Source organism: Heterodontus francisci, chromosome 33 (genome assembly GCF_036365525.1).
Source record: "Heterodontus francisci isolate sHetFra1 chromosome 33, sHetFra1.hap1, whole genome shotgun sequence".
In the NCBI taxonomy this organism is placed as follows: Eukaryota; Metazoa; Chordata; class Chondrichthyes; order Heterodontiformes; family Heterodontidae; genus Heterodontus; species Heterodontus francisci.
Genome location: NC_090403.1, coordinates 12490363 through 12513239, shown reverse-complemented (window position 1 = coordinate 12513239; position 22877 = coordinate 12490363). Strand labels below are relative to the sequence as shown.

Genomic DNA, 22877 nt, shown 5'->3' with positions numbered 1-22877 from the left:
CATATCCGATTTTGCCAGTGACACAAAGAGAGGAAGTACTATATATCAGTTTTCACCAAAGAGAAGGTCTTGGTGGATGATGAGTCTTGAGAAGAATGTGTAGATAGTCTGGGTCATGTCGATATCAACAAGGTGGTGTTGGGCATCTTGAAAAACATTAAGGTAGATAAGTCCCCAGGGCCTGATGGGATCGACCTCAGAATACTGAGGGAGGCAAGGGAGGAAATTGCTGGGGCCTTGACAGAAATCTTTGTATCCTCATTAGCTAGAGGTGAGGTCCCGGAGGACTGGAGAATAGCCAATGTTGTTCCTTTGTTTAAGAAGGGTAGCAAGGATAATCCAGGAAATTATAGTATGGTGAGCCTTATGTCAGTGGTAGGGAAATTATTGGAGAGAATTCTTCAGGACAGGATTTACTCCCATTTGGAAACAAATGGACTTATTAGCGAAAGGCAGCATGGTTTTGTGAAGGGGATGTCGTGTCTCACTAACTTGATCTAGTTTTTTGAGAAAGTTACGAAGATGATTGATGAAGGAGGGCAGTGGATGCTGTCTACATGGACTTCAGTAAAGCCTTTGACAAGATCCCTCATGGCAGACTGGTACAAAAGGTGAAGTCACACGGGATCAGAGGTGAGCTGGCAAGATGGATACGGAACTGGCTCGGTCATAGCATTTCTTGTTTGCCGAAAATGAAATCTATTAACCAGTTTTGCCCATTCACTGAATTGAATATGTTTTTCTAATTTTTTGCTTCCATCCACACTGCTCACAGAACAAAGAACAGTACAGCACAGGAACAGGCCATTCGGCCCTCCAAGACTGCACCGATCTTAATCCATGTCTAAACTAAAACCTTCTGCACCTCCAGGGTCCGTATCCCTCTATTCCCATCCTATTCATGCATTTGTCAAGATGCCTCTTAAACGTCGCTATCGTACCTGCTTCCACCACCTCCCCCGGCAGCAAGTTCCAGGCACTCACCATCCTCTGTGTAAAAAACTTGCCTCGCACATCCCCTCTAAACTTTGCCCCTTTCACCTTAAACCTATGTCCCCTAGTAATTGACTCTTCCACCCTGGGAAAAAGCTTCTGACTATCCACTCTGTCCATGCCACTCAGAACTTTGTAAACCTCTATCATGTCGCCCCTCCACCTCCGTCGTTCCAGTGAAAACAATCCGACTTTATCCAACCTCTCCTCACAGCTAATACCCTCTAGACTCTCTACCCTCCATCTGCCATTTCTCCACCCAAGTCTCCAACCGATCTATATCCTGCTGTATCCTCGGACAATCTTCATCACTGTCCACAACTCCACCAACCTTTGTGTTGTCCGCAAACTTACTAATCAGACCAGCTACATTTTCTTCCAAATCATTTATACAGACTACAAACAGCAAAGAATCCAGCACTGATTCCTGCAGACCACCATTACTCACATCCCTCCATTAAGTAAAGCACCCTTCCACTGCCACCCTCTGTCTCCGTATCCATCTTGCCAGCTCACCTCTGATCCCGTGTGACTTTACCTTTTGTACCAGTCTGCCATGAGGGATCTTGTCAAAGGCTTTACTGAAGTCTATGTAGACAACATCCACTGCCCTTCCTTCATCAATCATCTTCGTCACTTCCTCAAACAACTCGATGGAATTTAGAAGGTTTAGGAGTGATTTGATCAAAGTGTAGGATTGTTACGGACACGTGGTGTGACGTGGGTGGTTCCCACTGTTCAACTCCCACCTGACCACAGCAAGTGTATTAAAGTTTAGCCCTTTGGTGTTTTATTTTTCAAATGACCAGCCAGTGACAAGTTTTCTTGTAGGTTTTAAAAACAGAAAGTCAGTTGTTTATTGATCAATATGCCTTATCCTGAAATTGTCACAATCATATCCACTCATGCATTCCCTCAAACACACACAAGAAACAACAGAGCAGGGAAAGAGGAAGGTGGTTTTTAGTCGAGACGATAAACCTGTTGATTTCTCTTGAGAATCAAGTTCTGGATGGATGCAGGCCTGAGATGACTGCAGATTTCTCTCTTGCTTTAAGGTTCTGTTGAAGATGGTGGGTTACTTCCAGCTCTCACTGCTGTATACTGAACAAGTCAGATTTTTTCAGCAGGGTACTGTGCTTCCTGGCTTGGTTGAAACTCAAGCTTGTACAAGTAGTTTCACCTTCTAGGAACACAGGAGCATAGAAACATAGAAAATAGGAGCAGGAGTAGGCTATTCAGCCCTTCGAGCCTGCACCGCCATTCAATATGATCATGGCTGATCGTCCAAACTCAGTACCCTGTTCCCGCTTTCTCCCAGTATCCCTTGATTCCTTTAGCCCCAAGAGCAATATCTAACTCCTCCTTGAATATATTTAATGATTTGGCCTCAACTGCTTTCTGTGGTAGAGAATTCCACAGGTTCGCCACTCTCTGGGTGAAAAAATCCCCAGTAGTAGGCCATTCAGCCCATTGAGCCTGTCCCACCATTTAATATGATCATGGCTGATCATCCACTTCAATGCCTTTTTCCCACACTATCCTCATATCCCCTTATGTCATTTGTATTTGGAAATCTGTCAATCTCTACTTTAAACATACTCAATGACTCAGCTTCCACAGCCCTCTGGGGGAGAATTACAAAGATTCACAACCCTCTGAGTAAAGAAATTTCTCCTCATCTGTGTCTTAAGTGGCTTGCCCCTTATTTTGAAATAGTGTACCCTGGTTCTAGATTCCCCAACCAGGGGAAACATCTTAGCTGCATCTACCCTGTCTATCCCTTTAGGTATTTTGGAGGCTTCAATGAGATCACCTCTAATTCTTCAAAACTCTGCTGAATACAGGCTCAGTTTCCCCAATCTGTCTTCATTGGACAATCCCACCATCCCAGGAACAAGTCTGGTAAACCTTCGTTGTACTCCCTCTATGGCAATAACATCCTTCCTAAGGTAAGGGGACCAAAACTGCACACAGTACTCCAGGGGTGATCTAACCAAGGTTCTATACAATTGAAGCAAGACTTCACTACTCCTCTACTCAAATCCTCTTGCAATAAAGACTAACATACTATTAGCATTCCTAATTGCTTGCTGCACCTGCAAGTTAGCTTTTAGTGACTTATTGACAAGGACACCCAGGTCCCTTTATACATCTACACTTTCTAATCTCTAGCCATTTAATACTCTGCACATCTGTTCTTCCTATCAAAGTGGATAATCTCACATTTTTCCACATTATATTCCATCTGCCATGTTCTTGCCCACTCACTAAGTCTGTCCAAATCCTCTTGAAGCCGCTTTGCACCTTCCTGACAACATATATTCCTACCTAGTTTTGTCTCATCTGTGAACTTGGAAATACTGCATTTAGTCCCCACATCCAAATCATTGACATATATTGAAAACAGCTGGGGCCCAAGCACTGATCCCTGTGGTACCCCACGAGTCACAATCTGCCAATGTGAGAATGACCCGTTTATTCCTACTCTCTGATTTCTGCCTGTTAACCAATCCTTAATCCGTGCCAGTATATTAACTCCTATCCCATATGCTTTAATTTTGCTAACCAACCTCCTGTGGGGGACATCAAAAGCCTTCTGAAAATCCAAGTATACCACGTCCACCGACTCCCCTTTATCAATTGTTAGTAACATCCTAAAAAAAAACTCCAACAGGTTCGTCAACGTTGATTTCCCATTCATAAATCTACGTTCACTTTGCCCAATCAGATTATTCACCGAGTGTCCATTTATCACATGCTCTAGAATAGATCCTAGCTTTTCCCCAACAACTGATGGAAGGCTAACAGGCCTGTAATTCCCTCTTTTCTCTCTCCCTCCCTTCTGGGTCAGTCTCTCTCTCGGCTGTCTTATTTAATAGGAAGTAAAACTAGGGCGGCACAGTGGCGCAGTGGTTAGCACCGCAGCCTCACAGCTCCAGCGACCCAGGTTCAATTCTGGGTACTGCCTGTGTTGAGTTTGCAAGTTCTCCCTGTGTCTGCGTGGGTTTCCTCCGGGTGCTCCGGTTTCCTCCCACATGCCAAAGACTTGCAGGTTGATAGGTAAATTGGCCATTATAAATTGCCCATAGTACAGGTAGGTGGTAGGGAAATATAGGGACAGGTGGGGATGTGGTAGGAATATGGGATTAGTATAAATGGGTGGTTGATGGTCGGCACAGACTCGGTGGGCCGAAGGGCCTGTTTCAGTGCTGTATCTCTAAAAATAAAACGAAAACTATGTCACCACTCAACTCCTGGTAGGAGACATTCTCCTCTCTTCCCCATGGTGATTGCACAATGACCCAGGACGTGGCTACTTCACACTTCCTTTGTTTCAGAAGATGACATTAAATTCTAGAGTAATTTTAGGATAGGTTTCATTAACAGCTTTTGGCTTAGAAGATTTGTCCTTTGTCAGACTTCTTAAATACACAAAAGGCCAATCCCCTATTTCTTTGGTGGCCATCATGGACTATTGTTCACTTTTGAAAATAAAGATTCATTTTTTAAAGACAAAGTCCATTTTTCATAACTCTTCAGAGCTAGTCCGTGATTTGTTGTATCATCGCACTTCCGGTGTGCCTGACAGGATATTAAGGGAAACAGATAGGGCAGAGGGAAAGAAATATTTCCGCTGATGAGTGAGTCCGGGATTACGGGGGCATATTCTAAAAATTACATTCAGACCTTTCAGGAGACAAGTGGTCAAAGTCTGAAACTCTCATCCGCAAATAGCAATTGGTGCTATATCAATGGTAAATTTTAAGTCTTAGTTTGATACATTTCTGTTATCCCAAGGAATAAGAGGCAAAGATGAGTATGTGGAGTTAGGTCACAGATGATTTCACTGAATGGCAGAACTGGCTCGAAGGGCCCTATGTTCCTAAGTATTGTAATTCGATGGTGTGGAAAGGAATGGAATCCTCCAAACCCAGAGGTCATTACTTGATTCAATCTGTTCTTGCTTTCTCCTCCTAGCAAACACGAGACTGACCACCCAGTTTCGCATTCGGAATGCAATGTTAATCTGAACCCAGGGGCTTTACCTCATCTCTGAACAAAAATGGCGAACTGAATATTATCCCTCAGACAGGCAATCAGCATACAGCTCTAAGTGTACTGAGAACTACCAAGCTGTCATTTGCCATACTCAATCACAATTCTTCACCTGACTGGTCAACATTAAGATTGCGTACCAACATCCCACCAATTCAGAATGAAAACACAAGAATATCTTTCCTATATATACACAGTGATCACTTCCTAAGTCCCTGATTTTACATTCTAAACTCCTAAACATTCTGGCAGTTTAAAAAGTCTAGCTTTCAAAAAAGCTGAAGACACCCACAAGAAGCACTTAGTTGATGTCTCAATGGGATTTTTTTTTTCTTTCAAAGGACATGAGCGTCGCTGGCAAAGCCAGCATTTTTCGGCCATCCCTAATTGATCTCAAGAAGGTGGTGGTGATCCAACTTCTTGAACCGCTGCTGTCCATCTGGTATACCCACAGTGCTGTCAGGGAGGCAGTTCCAGGATTTTGACCCAGAGACAAGTAAAGGAACAACGATATAGTTCCAAGTCAGGATGGTGCGTGGCTTGGAGGGAAATATGCAGGTGATGGTGTTTCCATGCATCTGCTGCCCTTGTCCTCCTAGGTGGTGGAGGTTGCAGGTTTGGAAGGTGCTGTTTAAAGAGGCTTGACGAATTGCTGCAATACCTCTTGTATATGGTACACACTGCTGCCACTGTGCGCTGGTGGTGGAGGGAGCGAATGATTAAGGTGGTGGATGGGAAGCCGATCAAGCAGGTTGCTTAGTCCTGGATGGTGTCGAGCGAGCTGCACTCATCCAGGCAAGTAAAGAGCATTCCATCACACTCCTGACTTGTAGATACTGGACAAGCCTTGGGGAGTCAGGTGAGTTACTTGCCACAGAATTTCCAGCCTCTGAACTGCTCATGTAGCAACAATATTTTTATGGCTGGTCCAGTAAAGCTTCTGGTCAATGGTAACCCCCAGGATGTACTAACATCCCACCAATTCATAGTGCGAGTTTGAAATCACAGGAATGTTATTTCTCTCATATATACAGTGATCACTTCCCGAGTCAGTGGGGGATTGAGCGATGGTAATTCCATTGAACGTCATGGGGATATGGTAGATTCTCCCCTGTTGGAGATGGTCATTAACTGGCATTTGTGTTCTGCGATTGTTATTTGCCACTTATCCGCCCAAGCTTGGATGCTGTCCAGGACTTCAGGATGAGAAGTCGCGAATGGTACTGAGCACTGTGCAATCAACAACAAATATCCCCACTTCTGACCTTATGATGGAGGGAAGGTTATTGATGAAGCAGGTTAAGATGGTTGGGCCTAGGACACTATCCTGAGGAACTCTTGCAGCGATGCCCCAGGGCTGAGATGTTTGACCTCCAACAACCACAACCACCTTCCTTAGTGCTCAGTATGACTCCAACCAGTGGAGAGTTTCCCCCCCAACTCCAAATGACTTTTGCCAGGGCTCCTTGATGCCATACTCAGACAAATGCTGTCTTAATGTCAAAGGCAGTCACTCTCACCTCACCTCTTGAATTCAGCTCTTCTGTGCATTTTTGGACCAAGCCTGAAATGAGGTCAGGAAACCTGGCAGAAACCAAACTGAGAAATTAGGTGGTTTGCTGTGTAAGTGTCGCTTGATAGCATTGTCAACAACACCTTCCAGAGTGAGAATAGACTGATGGGAAAGTGATTGGCCAGATTGGCTTTCTCCTGCCTTTTGTGGACAAAACATACATGGGCAATTTTCCACATCATCAAGTGGATGCCAGTGTTTTAACTGTACTGGAACACCTCAGTTAGGGGCGAAGCTAGTTCAGGTGCACAAGTCTTCAGTACTACAGCTGGGATGTTGTCAGCACCCATAGACTTTGCTATATCTAGTGCCTTCAGCCATTTCTTGATATCACGTGGAGTGAATCAAATTAGCTGCAGACTGGCATCTGTAATGCCAGGGACCTCAGGAGGAGGCCGAGATGATCACCCACTCAGCACTTCTGGCAGAAGATAGTTGTCAATGCTTCAGCCTAATCCTTTTGCATCGACTATGCCTGGTAGTCTAATCCCATGCTTGGACTTGGCACTTTTGTAAAAGGAATAATACCCTCACCTGATCACAGACGAAAATTTCAAAACATATCTTTATCAGCCCACACTGCACAACATATTACAATGCAAACCTCGCATATTGCCATAAAAGGTCTGCCCATAGTGCCTATTGCCACTCCATCCATTTGGCCACTATTCATACCTCTATGGAACAAACAGATGTCTGTGCAACAAACTCTAAGTAGCGGCAGTGACACACAAGAGGCAGTGTGAATTTGAAAAAAATCATTTTTGGGTTGCGGGCGTCACTGGCAAGGCCAACATTTATTGCCTATCCATAGCTGCTCTCGAGAAGGTGGTAGGCCTTCTGGAATCACTGCAGTCCATGTGTTGAAGGTGTTCCCACAATGCTGTTTGGTCAGGAGTTCCATGTTTTTGACCCAGTGATGATAAATCGACATTGTTTTCAGATTTTACCACCTGTTGTATCTCTCCTGATAACAGTGACCAATCGCTCAAGCATATGGTTCCCTGGGTGACAGACAGCAGCAGCTTTCTAGCAATGTAAACATGTTGGCAATTTTCACCACTGAGCCTGGGCTAAGAGTATTAACAGGTTACTGTTTAAGAAGGCTTATAAGCTGAGATTTATCCCGTCCTCCTTTAATATCCCCAACAGCATACTGTCAGTAAATGCTGAATAACTATTAGTGTGGGGAACCCTGCCAAGTTTTCACCTCTCTAACCAAGGAAGACAAGCCAAATGTACTACCTTGGCTCAAACAGGCTAACTCAGCAGACATCAACAATCAACCCTGGCGCATTCCTATCTACACGGTTCAGCACATCACTATGTCACGTCACACAAAGCCAGAGAGATCCAGGCTTTCAGCTTTAATCGGTTTTGAAGTTCGGCTGGTGTCACCCAACAGTTACTCTTGAACAACCATGCCATTTCAAAGTGCCTTAACTAATGGAGAATAATAAACTGCTGCTCACACTATTTGGGGTCCTTTCTGTGATACCTACAAATGTTACTTAAGTGCCTCTGTGTTATGTTAAGTATATTTTTTGAGGATTTATTTTTGGAAGATTGAAGAAATGTTCAACTTTGGAGTTTTCAAAGGGGGTCATGCAAAGGCCACTTGACTTTGAAAAACAGTTCCTGGAAATGTTTTTTTTTCACAAAGGGCACTGAGAGGTCTTGTGAGGAAAACAAGTCTTGCTGGAAAACCACCTGACTTCCAGCTCAATAAATAAGAAAGAATTTTGGACACCTGGAGAAGTTGCTTACAAAGAAGTGACAGATCAAGATTGATGGGAGATCAAAAGGTTGACCCCCTGTTGTCAGTTTCAATTTTGAATTGTTTTGAGTTGGGGTTGAACTGTATAAAAAGGGAGAGAACTTCCAAGGGGAGAAGAGAATTCCCAAGGAAGGAGAGAAGACCACAACCCAGCTCAGCTTTCCAGCACCTCTCTGAAAGACCCTGAGAAGTCCACGGTGTCAATTCATCTCATCACTGTCTTTGAAAAACCTGCAAAATTAATTATCAACGCCGCCTGAAAAGAGCTGTACTAAAAGATCCCAGTAACCTGTCTATGTGTACTCGGAGGCCAGACTGTATGCCAGTTTTGGAACAAGCAAATATTCAGCCCAAGTGTTTTTTCTGTCTGTAATAGAGCCCTGAAAACAAAAATCCCTTCCTTTTTCTGGTTAACCAGGGTATTTGTGTGTCCGTGTGTGTGTGCGAACGAGCATGAGGGGCTAAGGTAAAAAGGGAACTTTTATATTTCAAACTGTGTATTTATGATTCATTACTGGTTAAGACTTGTTTTATAATAAACTGATAATTTTGTTGTTTATTTAAAAAAACCTGGTTTGTGTGTTTTATTCTCGAATAAAAATAGAGTCTACAATTGACTGCATCAGTAAGTGGGAAAAAAAATTAAATATTTGTTGTGACCCGTGGAAAAGTGAAACTAGAATAAACAGTGCACTCGTCCGGCCTCGGTCGTAACATAAATCATGAAGGTTATACCAAACCTCTGGGACAGAGTCTCAAATGGATGCGAAAACAATTTGGAGTCAATATCAGCTATAACTGAGGCACAAGTTGTTTAGTCAAGTGACAGAATTGAAATGACTACACCCAACTAATGCTATGGAGCAGAGCCATTTTGTAGTCCCCACAGTCTTGTATTGTCCATTTTCAAGCCCCCACAATCGTTTGTTCAGCATTGCACTAGGGGTAGCATTAGATGAGTCATTAGTTTTTTTCCTCTTGTTTTCTAACAAAATCTATACCCACCTTTTCAGGTCTATTTTGACAATCAAAATGAGTCATAAGATTATTTCAAAGAACAAAGAACAGTACAGCACAGGAACAGGCCATTCGGCCCTCCAAGCCTGCGCCGATCTTGATGCCTGTCTAAACTAAAAACTTCTGCACTTCCGGGTCCATATCCCTTTATTCCCATCCTATTCATGTATCACATTTCACATGTATCTGTTTCCTTCCTCATGGCTGAATGCTGCCCAGGATCACGGCTCTTGTCACATGGTGGCTGAACTCTATTTACTTTATGTCATTAGCAGGACTGCTGCACAATATAACGACAGGGCAGAAAACATTGGCACACATTATTTCAAGCTATCAGGGACATGCCTCCTTTACAAAAAGGAAATGAAACGAAGTTTCACTTGTAAATATTTTAGAGGCCCGGATTACTTACTTGTCAAAATGCAAACTAATCACTAAAACGAAATCTGCCTCCCTCTCTCCCACTTTTTTCTCTATTCTTCTTAAGACATTGTTTAGTATCGTTGAGAACTGGGAGCTTTGCAGTGCTTCATCCAAAATGGACATTATTGGCATACAAGCCTCAATGGCGAGTGTCGAGAGGCTGACCGTGAAGGTCGCAGGCTGATCCAGCATTCTCCTAGAAACACTTGCAATAGGGGAATACTCACAGCAGCAACCCTGCTTGATTATCTCTTCCGATGATTATAAAGGACTTGGAAATGCACCAAAACACAATTTAAACACAACTTATTTATTTTTGTCTAATCCTGACAGCAGCAAAAACACCACAGGCTAAAGATCAAACTTGGAACATTCCTGGTCAACGCCTCACAGAGACTTTACCTCTAACCACGGGGAATCATTCACTGGAAAAATGTATTGACCGACTGAATAAATACAATGGTGCAGCACCAATGGTCTACTCACACAAACAGCCAATGCTGGCAGTGCAGTAAGTCGCACAAAGAATACCCGAGGTAGATACTCAGCCGATTCCCAAGCTGAGCTAAATTCGACATTTACTGCAACAATGGTCAATTTAGCCAAGCATCATTTTAAAAACAAACTGATTTACTTCTCTAGTCCTTTTTTTTCCTCCTTGGGATTAAAGTTAGGTCAATTATTAAATTATGAACAGCATCCAATATATTATGGTTGCTTTACAGGTTTTGCTCATTTGGCTCATTACAATATGAAACACAACAGGAGGTCAGCTAGCTCAATGCCACAGCACTGCCCAACACAATCCACATTTTAATGCAACACCTGATATAGTTACAAAGGAAACATTGGGTACCCCCCACCCTTTCTTCAAGCTACACAAGATTTCTAACACAGCTGTCAGGAAGTGGGTACAGTACTAACCCATTATTCAGGGTGCCTATCATACCCTCCCAGAAAAACTGAAATTTGAACAGGGTCTTGGCACCTCAATGCTCCAGGAAATGTAAACACATCCAAATGAACACCAACTAACAAATATTGGACATGTCAGTATGCTTTGCTCTCCCAATGTGCAGCACTCTTACACAAGGTTCTTGATTTCAGAATTTAAGCCATTTGCCAGCCCATATGATTAGCCAAAACCTTGCGATGTTTAATTCTGGAAACTGCTTGTGATGTGCCATTTCTGTCTCTTCTGCAAATTATGCAAGAACAGCAAACACATTCATGGAAAGAACTGGCAAGTATTTAAAACGTGCAGAACCAGTCTTTTTTTTAATATAAGCATATATGTTTTGCTCAATTTCTATAATACTGAATTTCTACTTGCAAAATTATCCTTCCTCTCTTCCCACCTCCACCACCCAATATAATCTTCATTCATAACTTTATGGATGACTTTTACAATAACTGACAAGTGAGGAATCCTATTCAGACAGCAACATTTCTGAATTGCCTCAGATTATACATCATACATTTTGTTAACATATCTGCCGTGCAACCAAGAGCAAATTGTTGATGCTGAGACTGAATGCAAAGATTGAGACAATTCTCGTTGGTGGATTTCTTGGCACTTTATTCCTGCACCTTTGCTCTCCCATAGTCAATAAAAGTACACCATGAAGCATTTTATGTTGTTTTCAAATCCAAGGCCCCTTTCCTCCCTCTCTGCAATCTCCTCCAGCCCCACAACCTTCCGAGATCTGTGCGCTCATCTATTTCTGGCCTCTTCAGCATCCCTAATTTTAATCGCTCCATCATCAGCGGCTGTGCCTTCAGCTACCTGGGCCCCAAGCTCTGAACTCCCTACCAAAACCACGCCATTGTTCTTTTAAGGTACTCCTTAAAACATACCTCTTCGACCAAGCTTTTAGCCATCTGTCCTTATATCATCTTATGTCTAATTTTGATTTCTATCTCTTCTGTGAAGTGCCTTGATGACTCATTATGTTAAAGGTGCTATAAAAATAAACATTTTTGTTGCTTTTGTACATTACAGGCTAACCAGCAGCTTGTTAGCTGGCACATGTGGAGGAGATCCTCTCATTTTACGATATAATCCGAAAATCTTTAGATATCAAACTATGCATGTTTCTCGTTGGGAATTTATGCAATGTCAATTATTTTGTGTTAAACCAGGTTACCCAACCTGCAAAAGTAAAACTGGAAAGGTAGCCAAACCATGGCTTACAAGGAAAATTAGAGATAGCATTAGATCCAAGGAAGAGGCATATAAATTCGCCAGAAAAAACAACAGACCTGACGATTGGGAGCAGTTTAGAATTCAGCAAAGGAGGACCAAGGGATTGATTAAGAAGGGGAAAATAGAGTACGAGAGCAAGCTTGCGGGGAACATAAAAACTGACTGTAAAAGTTTCTATAGGTATGTGAAGAGAAAGATTGGTGAATACAAATGTAGGTCCCTGTCAGAAACAGGGGAATTTATTATGGGGAACAAAGAAATGGCCGACCAACTAAATGCATACTTTGGTTATGTCTTCCCAAAGGAGGGCACAAATAACATACCAGAAATGTTGGGGAACTCAGGGTTTAGTGAGAGAGAGGAACTGAAGGAAATCAGTATGCGTTGAGAAGTGGTGTTGGGGAAATTGATGGGATTGAAGGACGATAAATCCCCAGAGCCTGATAATCTACTTCCCAGAGTACTTAAGGAAGTGGCCCTAGAGATAGTGGATGCATTGATGGTCATCTTCCAAGATTCTATAGACTCTTGAACAGTTCCTACAGATTGGAGGGCAGCTGATGTAACCCCACTATTTGTATGAGGAGAGATTGAGTCGGTTAGGATTATATTCGCTGGAGTTCAGAAGAGTGAGGGATATCTCAAAGAAACCTATACAATTCGAACAGGACTTGACAGGGTAGATGCAGGAAGGATGTTCCAGATAGTGGGGGAGTCCAGAACCAGGGGTCATAGTCTAAGAATATGAAGTAAACCTTTCAGGACTGAGACGAGGAGAAATTTCTTCATCCAGAGAGTGGTGAACCTGTGGAATTTGCTACCACAGAAAGCAGTTGAGGCCAAAACATTGTACGTTTTCAAGGAGTTAGATATAGCTCTTGGGGCGAAAGGGATCAAAGGATATGAGAGGAAAGCCAGAACAGGTTACTGAGTTGGATGATCAGCCATGATCATAATGCATGGTGGAGCAGGCTCGAAGGGCCGAATGGCCTAATCTTGCTCCTTTTTTCTATGTTTCTAAGTGATTATACTGGCTCCCATCCTTTATATCCCCACGCTGCCCATTTTTCCCTACTGTTTTAGTTTTTCCTGAAGGTAAAGCTAATCACTGTCGCCCAACTATAAATTAAACCATTATGAACTACACCAGTTATACAACTGTAACCAAAGATAAAGTTTGTGGTTGAACAGGACACCAATATTCTGACAAGTGGAAACCAAGATTTCAAAAGCAATTTCATCATGGCTCCTGCAAAGATCTGACACGTGTCAAAATGCTGTACTCACACTGGCAGACGATACCGTTCCTGTTCCGTGTTGGTCAATGCTCCCTCTTCAATGTCAGAGTCCCCACCAGAACTGCTCTCTGTCACATCCGAATCAAAGGCATTCTCACTGAATCGTAGCTTTGAGTCTGAGCTTGAAATAAACTTTTCAAGCCCCTTAGACACTGAACTGCTCTTGAAGAAATTTGTCAATGTTTCTGAAGCACTTTCGCCCCCTTTCCGTGAGGCAGAATCAGATTTGCAGGTGTAAACCAACTGCTGATTTTGCAGGGTTCCATCCTGACGTTTCAGACAATCCAAATGTGGAAGTCTGTGTGTAGTTTTCTCCACAAACCCTCCTAGTTGCTGCTGGACATGACGTTCCACCTGCTTTGCCTGAACAACCTCTAATCGTTTCCGAAGCCTGCAAGCCCTTCTTTCAATTTCACTTTGCCTGGTCTGAGCCAGCAGTGTCCTACTGTGGACCTCAGTATCCAGAATGCAAATGGTGTTCGTTTTTAAGGCAGTAGACTTCCTCCCATCAGTACTACCATAAACTTCACTAGCCGAGCCCTCGGTTAAGGACATAGCTGCAGTTTTAACAATACCATTTTCTCCAAACTCTGCGTGCCTGGCGACCTCTGATTTGGATAAATCTTCAATAGTGCTCAGTTCTTCCAGGTTACTTTCAACTCCTGTCACTTCCCTTTTTGTTAAATTACTATTGGTTACCAATTTACTAGATTCTTCTACTTGATTGGACCCAACGCCAGGCAGCCCAGGGAAAGTGGGCTTTCCCCCAGCCTCTGCACTGTTCAAATCAGAATCTGAGCGTATATTGACAGATTTCTTGGCCAAGCCATTGACCGGTGGTTGTGGGGGAGATGGCAGTGAAGGTTGGCTGCTACTTGTACTCATCGTTTTCAAAAGGCTTGGAGAAAATTCCAAGGCTGGCTGCCCACCAACCAGCTCTGCCCTAATCACACCAGTATCCAATAAAGAATGGGACAGGATGGTATGAGACTTAATAACTGCGTGCTTGCTGAAAGATCCCTGTAGTTTCAATGATTCTGGGGGAGGAGGTTGACGAGATGCTGCATCAAGGCAGCAGTACGGTGACAACAACTTGCAGCGATCTTCGTTCCTGGAGCTCTTCCGAAAATCCAGACCGTGGTTGTCTGCAAAAGCTTTCCGTTTGGTATTGTTGTTAAGGGAGTTGCTGTTGTCAGTGTCTGTTGTGCCTGATGGACAGAGGGAGGAGGATGGCGTTGCCAGTTTGAACCTATGGTGAGCTTCAGTTGCCGCTTCTGTGAGAGCGGGCGCCATCGCAGCCATGCAGCGCTGAGACGCAGACACACTGGCCTCTCCAACCACAGAGGCCAGCTCCACTCCCTCCTCCTGCTGCTAGCCTGAAATAAAAACAAAGCAGAATTTACAACTCACTCAATTAATTAACATCACTGAATCCCCCACAAACATCCTAGGGGTTACCATTGACCAGAAACTGAACCAGCCACATAAATACAACAAGAGCAGGTCAGCGAGTAACTCAATGTTTCCCCAATGCCTGTCCACCATCTATAAGGCACAAGTCAGGAATGTGATGGAATACTCTCCACTTTCCTGGATGGGTGCGGCTGCAATAACAAAAGAAACTCAACGGCTTCCAGGACAAAGCAGCCAGTTTGATTGGGACCCCATCCACCATCTTCAACATTCACTTTCTTCATCATCGACACACAGTGTGTACTATCTACAAGATGCACTGCAGCAAAGCACCAAGGTTTCTTCGACAACACCTTCCAAACCCACAACCCCTACCACCTAGAAGGACAAGGGCAACAGATACATGGGAACACTAACACCTTGCAATTTCCCTTCCAAGCCATACACCATCCTGACTTGGAACTATAATCGCCATTCCTTCACTATTACAATCAGGTGAGAGAGAGGTCTAGGAGTTCCCTTTCAGCTTTCACCTGGTCTTACTGTAACAGGGTTTAATTTTAAACACACCGTGTTTTTAACTCCTCTTTGGTGAATCCTTGTTCACCGCTTTCCAATTATAAGGCAAAGAAACCAGTACACCAGGTTTTCTCAGGTTTAAAGAACAGTGACATTTTATTAAACTCTAATTCGGTTAACACCTACAGATACATGGCGCGCCCAAACGAGCATGCACACGCGATATACACATGCAAATAGAGTCAGAAAAATAAAGTGAAAAAGTTTGAGGCAATCTCTGAAGGGGGTTTGTTACTGTGCTTCGAGCTCGCTGTACAGTCGTTGATTGTAGTAGTCTTGCTTTTCGTTTGGGCTCAGTATTCTTCTTAAACCTTGTTCAATGTAGGAGACTTTTCTCTCTTGGGGTTCATGTGTCTTTAGTGGGCTTTGGAGTTCCGTGAGAATGAGATGGGAGCAGGCAGAAGAGCCCAGGCACCAACAGCTTTCCAAGTTCAAATTCTCTGTGACGAGTTCAAAAAAACCTGACCAAATGGCCTAATCAGTCCTGGCCCTTGTGGATTGTCTTGGCCTAGCAGACCTTGGAATGTCTCCTCTACACACAAGACTTGGTGATCAAAGGACCATTGTGGGTTAAATTGGAGCAGGGAATAGCCCCTTTGTCCTTTCAAGTACCGCCTGTCAATATGCAAAAACGTCTTTGCAGCCAGTCTGGCAGCCCTTGCAATAGGCCTTCTCCTCTTCCCAGCAACAAATTGAAATTTACTGTCCATGTGGTGAAATTAATGTACCTCATTCTTGGCAGATGGGGACTGCATGACACCTCCACACCCAGGGGAATGAAATGCAATTTGAGAAGAAATTATAAGACACAAAGAAAAAACATGCATTTCTCTCATTCATTCATAAATACTGCAACTTATTAAAATTGCTCCTTTTTTGGCATCGGAATAAACATGTGGTTCTTTGGACAAGTTTTTCTTCAGTTTGTCCATTTCCATGGCTGCACAGGTTCTTTGAGATGGTTCGGTTTTCTTTTTTTTCTGTCTGTGGGAGCGGATTCTTCATTAATCTCCCCTTTGTTCTCTGGGACACTCCTGCCTACAGGTATTTGTGTAGACTCTACTGCTTTCCCCTGTGACACATTGACTAGGTGAGGCATCATCCTCACTTTTTCTGTGTCTCCCCCCCGCACCCCCCAGGAAGTCTTTCTTTGTCTCTGCAGGTTCCTGTAAATGCTGTTAGCATCTCTGGTGGGGTGCTTCTGTGTCTGCATTTACGTAGGAGGATGTGGGATCTAACTTTTCACATTTTTCGGGGTTGGCTGACCAGACAGTAGAGGTTTTCATCTGTGATTCCTCCCAGACTTCGTTTAACCTGCCCTCGATCACTTTTTCCCATTCCCTCTCTAACCTTTTGCCAGCCTCGTGTCTGCCTGTCCCCTTTTGTTCTCGGCAGGAGACCCCTACAGTTCACCAGTCCCTTGCTGGAGGGTCCTCTTAACACCAGTACAGGACTTCGGAGTGTAGGTTTCACTGTAGGTTGGGGTTTCCACTCAACCTGGCACATGTGCCAACTCCTGCAGTACTCCATCACATCTTTGTGGAGTTTTGGCCAGTCAAACTGCTGTCTTATACAGCCTTTCTTCTTTCGAATATCGGCATGTACAGGCACTGCAGTCTCATGGGCCCTTCTTAATATTTCTCTCCGGAACCTCTGCAGCACCACGAGCTGGTGAACTACTGTCCACTCCTTGCTCTCAGGTCTGCGCGGAGAACTCAGTTTCCTCATTAGTACCCCATTCTTTAAATAGTGGCAATCAGGGACTCCCTCTGCTTCACTTTCAGACTGGGTAGCCTATGCTAACTCTTGCAATACTGTGTCAGCCTGCTGAGCCTCAGCTAGGGAAAATCCATTTAATTCATTCCCTAGGTCTCCTAGCTTTCCAAAGAAAGTCTCAGACAGACAGACCTGGTCACCTGCCTGCAGTGCCAATGCAGTCTCCTCTGGGGGAGCTGATTTGATGATGGTCTGATCCACTACACATTCAGGGCAACTGCATGGGTCTGTCTCTTGCCACAGCCCTGTCTTTCTGACCTCCTGCGGTGTTTCTTTCACTACTGGTGGGGGGGGCGGTGAGGCTACCACCTTCACCCCTGCCAGATCATTACCTAGGTCGTCAACCACGTTCACAGGGAAACTGGGGTCAATCCCTACTGTCACTGGTCCCGAAACTAGGTCGCACTCCAGGTGCACCCGGTGCACAGGTGCAGGCGTGCACTGCACTCTCTGGGGGAAAGGTCAGGCCTTTTTCCAGTAAAAGGGATCTAGTAGCCCCTGTGTCCCTGAGAATTACTATGGGCTTGCTTGCCCCACTCGAGGGGTATGGGATTACTTTCCCTTCGAACACAAAACCCTGATATATTTCTTAATGCCAAAGGGATCAAGGGATATGGGGAGAAAACGGGAACAGGGTAATGAATTAGATGATCAGCCATGACCCTTTTTGAATGGCGGAGCAGGTCCAAAGGCCTACTCCTGCTCCTATTTTCTTTGTTTCTGTTGTAATAAAGCAGGGCATTTAAAAGCAGACAGCTAGAAACTAAAGGGAAAACTGGTAAGGTTGATCAGGGTACACCCACTCAGGAAAAAAACAGACCCTGACAGAAAGCACAGCAGAACAAGCTGTGGCTTCAGGAATCCTATTAGCCTTGCCGTAGTAAGCCTCCTGGGTTGCACTCTTACTGCAGTTAAAGCCACAGCTTGTTCTGCTGCTTTGCCTTGAGTTTCCAGCAGTCCATTTTTAAATGCTCTGCTTTATTCCAATAGAAACTTAGAAACATAGAAAATAGGAGCAGGAGTAGGCCATTCGGCCTGTCAAGCCCACTCCGCCATTCAAAAAAGATCATGGCTGATCATCTAATTCAGTATCCTGTTCCCGCTTTCTCTCCATATCCCTTGATCCCTTCGGCACTAAGAAATATACCTAACTCCTTTTTGAATATATTTAATGACTTGGTCTCCACTGCCTTCTGCGGTCGAGAATTCCACAGGTTCACCACCCTCTCAGTGAAGAAATTTCTCCTCATCTCGGTTCTAAATGGCATACCCTGCATCCTGAGACTGCGACCCCTAGTTCTCGACTCCCCAGCCATCGGGAACATCCACCCCGCATCTAGCCTGTCTAGTCCTGTTAGAATTTTATAGGTTTCTATGAGATCCCCTCTCATTCTTCTAAACTCTCGTGAATATAGGACTAGTCGACGCAATCTCTCCTCATATGTTAATCCTGCCATCCCAGGAATCAGCCTAGTATATCTTGTTTGCACTCCCTCCATGGCAAGAACATCCTTCCTCAGATAAGGAGACCAAAAGTGCACAATAATACGCCAGATGTGGTCTCACCAAGATGCTGTATAACTGCAGTAAGACATCCTTGCTCCTGTATTCAAATCCTCTTGCAATGAAGGCCAACATACCATTCGCCTTCCTAACTGCTTGCTGCACCTGAATGCTTGCTTTCAGTGATTGGTGTACAAGGACACCCAGGTCTTGTTGCACCTTCCCCTTTCCCAACCTATCACCATTCAGATAATAATCTGCCTTTCTGTTTTTTCAACCAAAATGAATAACCTCACATTTATGCACATTATACTGCATTTGCCCACTCACCCAACTTGCCCAAATCACATTTAAGCTCCTCCTTGGTGAATCCTTGTTCACCGCTTTCCAATTATAAGGCAAAGAAACCAGGTTTTCTCAGGTTTAAAGAAGAACAGTGAAATTTTATTAAACTTAAACTCTAATTTGGTTCACGTCCACAGATACACGACGCGGCCACACTAGCATGCACACGTGATACACGCATGCAAATAGGGCCAGAAAAGAGAAAAATAAAGTGAAAACGTTTAAGGCAATCTCTGAAGGGGGTTTGTTACTGTGCTTCGAGCTCACTGTACAGTCCTTGATTGTAGGTAGCCTTGCTTTTCGTTGGGGCCCAGTATTCTTCATAGACCTTGTCAAATGTAGACTTTTCTCTCTTGGGGTTCATGTATCTTCAGTGGGTTTTGGAGCTCCGAGAGAATGAGATCAGGCCAGTCCAGGCGCCAGCTTTCTGAGTTCAAACTCTTTATGGTGAATTCAAAGAAAACTTGCAACAGCTAGTTAGTCATGTGACCAACTGGCCTAATCAGTCCTGGCCCTTGTGGATTGTCTTGTCCTAGCAGACCTTGGAATGTCTCCTCGCCACACAATACCTGGGGATCGAAGGTCCATTGTAGGTTAAATTGGAGCAGGGAATCGCCCATTTGGGAAGGGGAAGGAGAGGGCGGCGGGGGAAGGAGAGGGCGGCGGGGGAAGGAGAGGGCGGCGGGGGAAGGAGAGGGCGGGGGCGGCGGGGGAAGGAGAGGGCGGGGCGGCGGGGGAAGGAGAGGGCGGGGGCAGCGGGGGAAGGAGAGCGCGGGGGCAGCGGGGGAAGGAGAGCGCGGGGGCAGCGGGGGAAGGAGAGCGCGGGGGCAGCGGGGGAAGGAGAGCGCGGGGGCAGCGGGGGAAGGAGAGCGCGGGGGAAGGATGGGGGGGGGGGGAGAAGAGAGCGGGGGTGGGTGAAAGCGCGGGGAGGGGGAAGCGGGGGAGGGGGAAGCGGGCGAGGGTGGGGGAAGCGGGGAGAGTGCAGCCGAAGACCTTGGTGGTGGCAGGGGCGTGCGCTCTCGTCATCCTCCACCTACTCCCCCAGCCCGCCCGCTCGCTCTCACCCCTGGGCCCGCCCGCCTGCCTGCTATCTCTCAACGTTCCAGCCCGCCCGCTCACTCTCTCCCTCCCCCTCCAGCCTGCCCGCCCACTCGCTCTCTCCCTCCCTCCGGCCCACCCACTCGCTCTCTCCCTCCCTCCCCGCCTGCTTGCTCTCTCCCCCCTAGCCATTGTGTCCTGCCATGTGTTTAGGTTGCCTTCGTGTGATTATTTGAGCAGCGCCATCTTTAGTCCTGGCAGCTCTGACGTCGCAGACTATGAAATTTTAGTGGCACTGGCTGCATTTGTGCGGGTGCCACTGCAGCACCACTAAGTGGTAGCGTTGTCAGCACACTCAGCCTAAAATAAATTCCACATACTCAAGACCAATCATTTTTCTTTTCCTCTATTTCAAAAATCAATTAGAAATTACTGTAGTTACACATTTAAAACTATAAAAAGGTGCCATGGAAAATAAAGGATTTCATAAAACATGTACACGTTATTAACACAGTCAGATCAAACGATGATGCCACGTGTCGAACCACATGTCTAAACTACAAGACACCCCTCAATTGTCCCCTCTCCTGAGAGCATCAACAGATATTGGCATACCCTTCGCAAACAAGGCCACACAGCAAGTAAGCTATTGAACTGCAGAGGGAACAAGAGATAAACCCAGATTCCTGGTACTGCCTGTGTGGAGTTTGCAAGTTCTCCCTGTGTCTGCGTGGGTTTTCTCCGGGTGCTCCGGTTTCCTCCCACAAGCCAAAAGACTTGCAGGTTGATAGGTAAATTGGCCATTATAAATTGTCACTAGTATAGGTAGGTGGTAGGGAAATATAGGGACAGGTGGGGATGTTTGTTGGGAATATGGGATTAGTGTAGGATTAGTATAAAATGGGTGGTTGATGTTCGGCACAGACTCGGTGGGCCGAAGGGCCTGTTTCAGTGCTGTATCTCTAATCTAATCTAATCTAATCTTGTACTCATCCAGTGTTCACTCTCGGCCAAGAATCAAAGGGCTGCTATCAGAAGGATCTCTGTCTGAATTTTGCTGCCTCCCTAGCCAGAGACACAGTAACCCATTGCAGTGTTCCCACTAACACTGAATAGGAACATCTCATTGAGCTCAGGAGAGATCAAATTTGGGATCCTATGATATATATTGGCTCAGTGCCATATCAAGGGGCATACTTATCCCTTAAGCAGTCAGGAAGCTGCAGGACAAATCACAACTCATTACACTGCAAGACATGGAAACTAGATCTTTGTTCTGATTTGTCATCGTGATTCTCCAATCAACACCAATCAGGTTGGTACCATTACATGGTGCTGTTGGGAACTGATTAGCATGCACATTAAATATGCTGAATCCAATTTAATAGCTGACTTCGAAAAATGATGCACAGGGTATTTAAAGATTTGGGCCTTGGTTACTCGAAATCACAGCATTTAGTTTCATTCCATTCGGACTGAGGAACGAAGAAAGCAAGAGATTGAGAGTTATTTACACAATTGCATCATAGAATCATACAACACAGGAGGCCACCACTCACCCACTGTCTATGCCAGCTCTTTTGAAAGAGCTAGCTTTGTTCTTTCCCCAAGGTCATACACATAACTCCTTTTCAAGTATATATCCCATTCCTTTTTGAAAGTTCCAACTCAACCTGCTTCCACCACCCTATCAGGCAAAGCATTCCAGATTATCATAACTCATTCCTCATCTCTCCCTGGATTTTTTTTGTCAATTATCTTCAAGCAATGTCCTTCAGTTCCAACTCTCCTGCCAGATCAAACAGTTTTGTCCTGTCTATTCCATCAAAACCCTTCATAATTGGAACAAATCTATTAAATTCTCCCCTTAACAGTGGCGCAGTGGTTAGCACCGCAGCCTCACAGCTCCAGGGACCCGGGTTCAATTCTGGGTACTGCCTGTGCGGAGTTTGCAAGTTCTCCCTGTGACCGCGTGGGTTTTCGCCGGGTGCTCTGGTTTCCTCCCACCGCCAAAGACTTGCAGGTGATAGGTAAATTGGCCATTGCAAATTGCCCCTAGTGTAGGTAGGTGGTAGGGAATATGGGATTACTGTAGGGTTAGTATAAATGGGTGGTTCTTGGTCGGCACAGACTCGGTGGGCCGAAGGGCCTGTTTCAGTGCTGTATCTCTAAATAAAAAAATAAAATTAACAAGTCCAAGGTAAGCTCAGAAGAAGATTTGGACTCGGAGGGAAAAATGATTTTTGTTTGTTTAATCCATCACTGTTCCCTCGTGTCCCAAGTCATATGATGTTGCTCAAATAATAATGTTCCCATATGGTGTAGCAGTTCAGATTCCTGGTTTTCAACCAGGTGTTCCAGGTTTGATTCCCGGTATGGGAATGTTTCCTTTGCCTGGGCAAGACTAAGTGAATGGGCAAAACTACAGCACACTGACTTTAAAGTAGTAATGAGGGCAACTGCAAGGTCATTCACTTTGGAGCCAAGCAAGTCAATTCAGAGTATTTCTAAATGGACTAGGAACTGCAGAGCAGCAAAGAGATTTGGGAGTCCAAGTACATAGTAAACAGGTACAAAAAGCAATCAACTGGCCTTTACCTCAAGAGGGCTAGAATACAAAGGGAAGGAAATTGTGCGTCAGTTGTATCGAGCCTTGGTCAGACCCCATCTGGGAGTAGTGCATTCAGTTTCGGGTATCACACCAAAAGGAGAGCATAATGGAAGGCTGAGCCCAGTTTCACCTGAATTACAGGGGCTAAGAGGATTAAATTATAACAGGTTCCATAAACTTGGCTTATGGTCCCTTGACTATAGATGATTGAGGGGTGATCTGATCGAGAACTTGAAAATATTAAAAGGATTGGACAGGGTTTATAC

The 22877-nt window shown here is 44.8% G+C and overlaps 1 protein-coding gene across 2 annotated transcripts in view; it reads right to left on the bottom strand.

Moving 5' to 3' along the window:
* kansl1b (KAT8 regulatory NSL complex subunit 1b) overlaps positions 1–22877 on the bottom strand; it is a 193523-nt gene that overhangs the window by 155369 nt on the left and 15277 nt on the right. For both annotated transcript variants that reach the window (XM_068013093.1, XM_068013092.1), the window contains exon 2: positions 13336–14722. In XM_068013093.1, coding sequence (XP_067869194.1) covers positions 13336–14648 — 1313 coding nt within the window. In that variant the 5' untranslated portion in view covers positions 14649–14722. The remainder of the gene's footprint in view (positions 1–13335; positions 14723–22877) is intronic.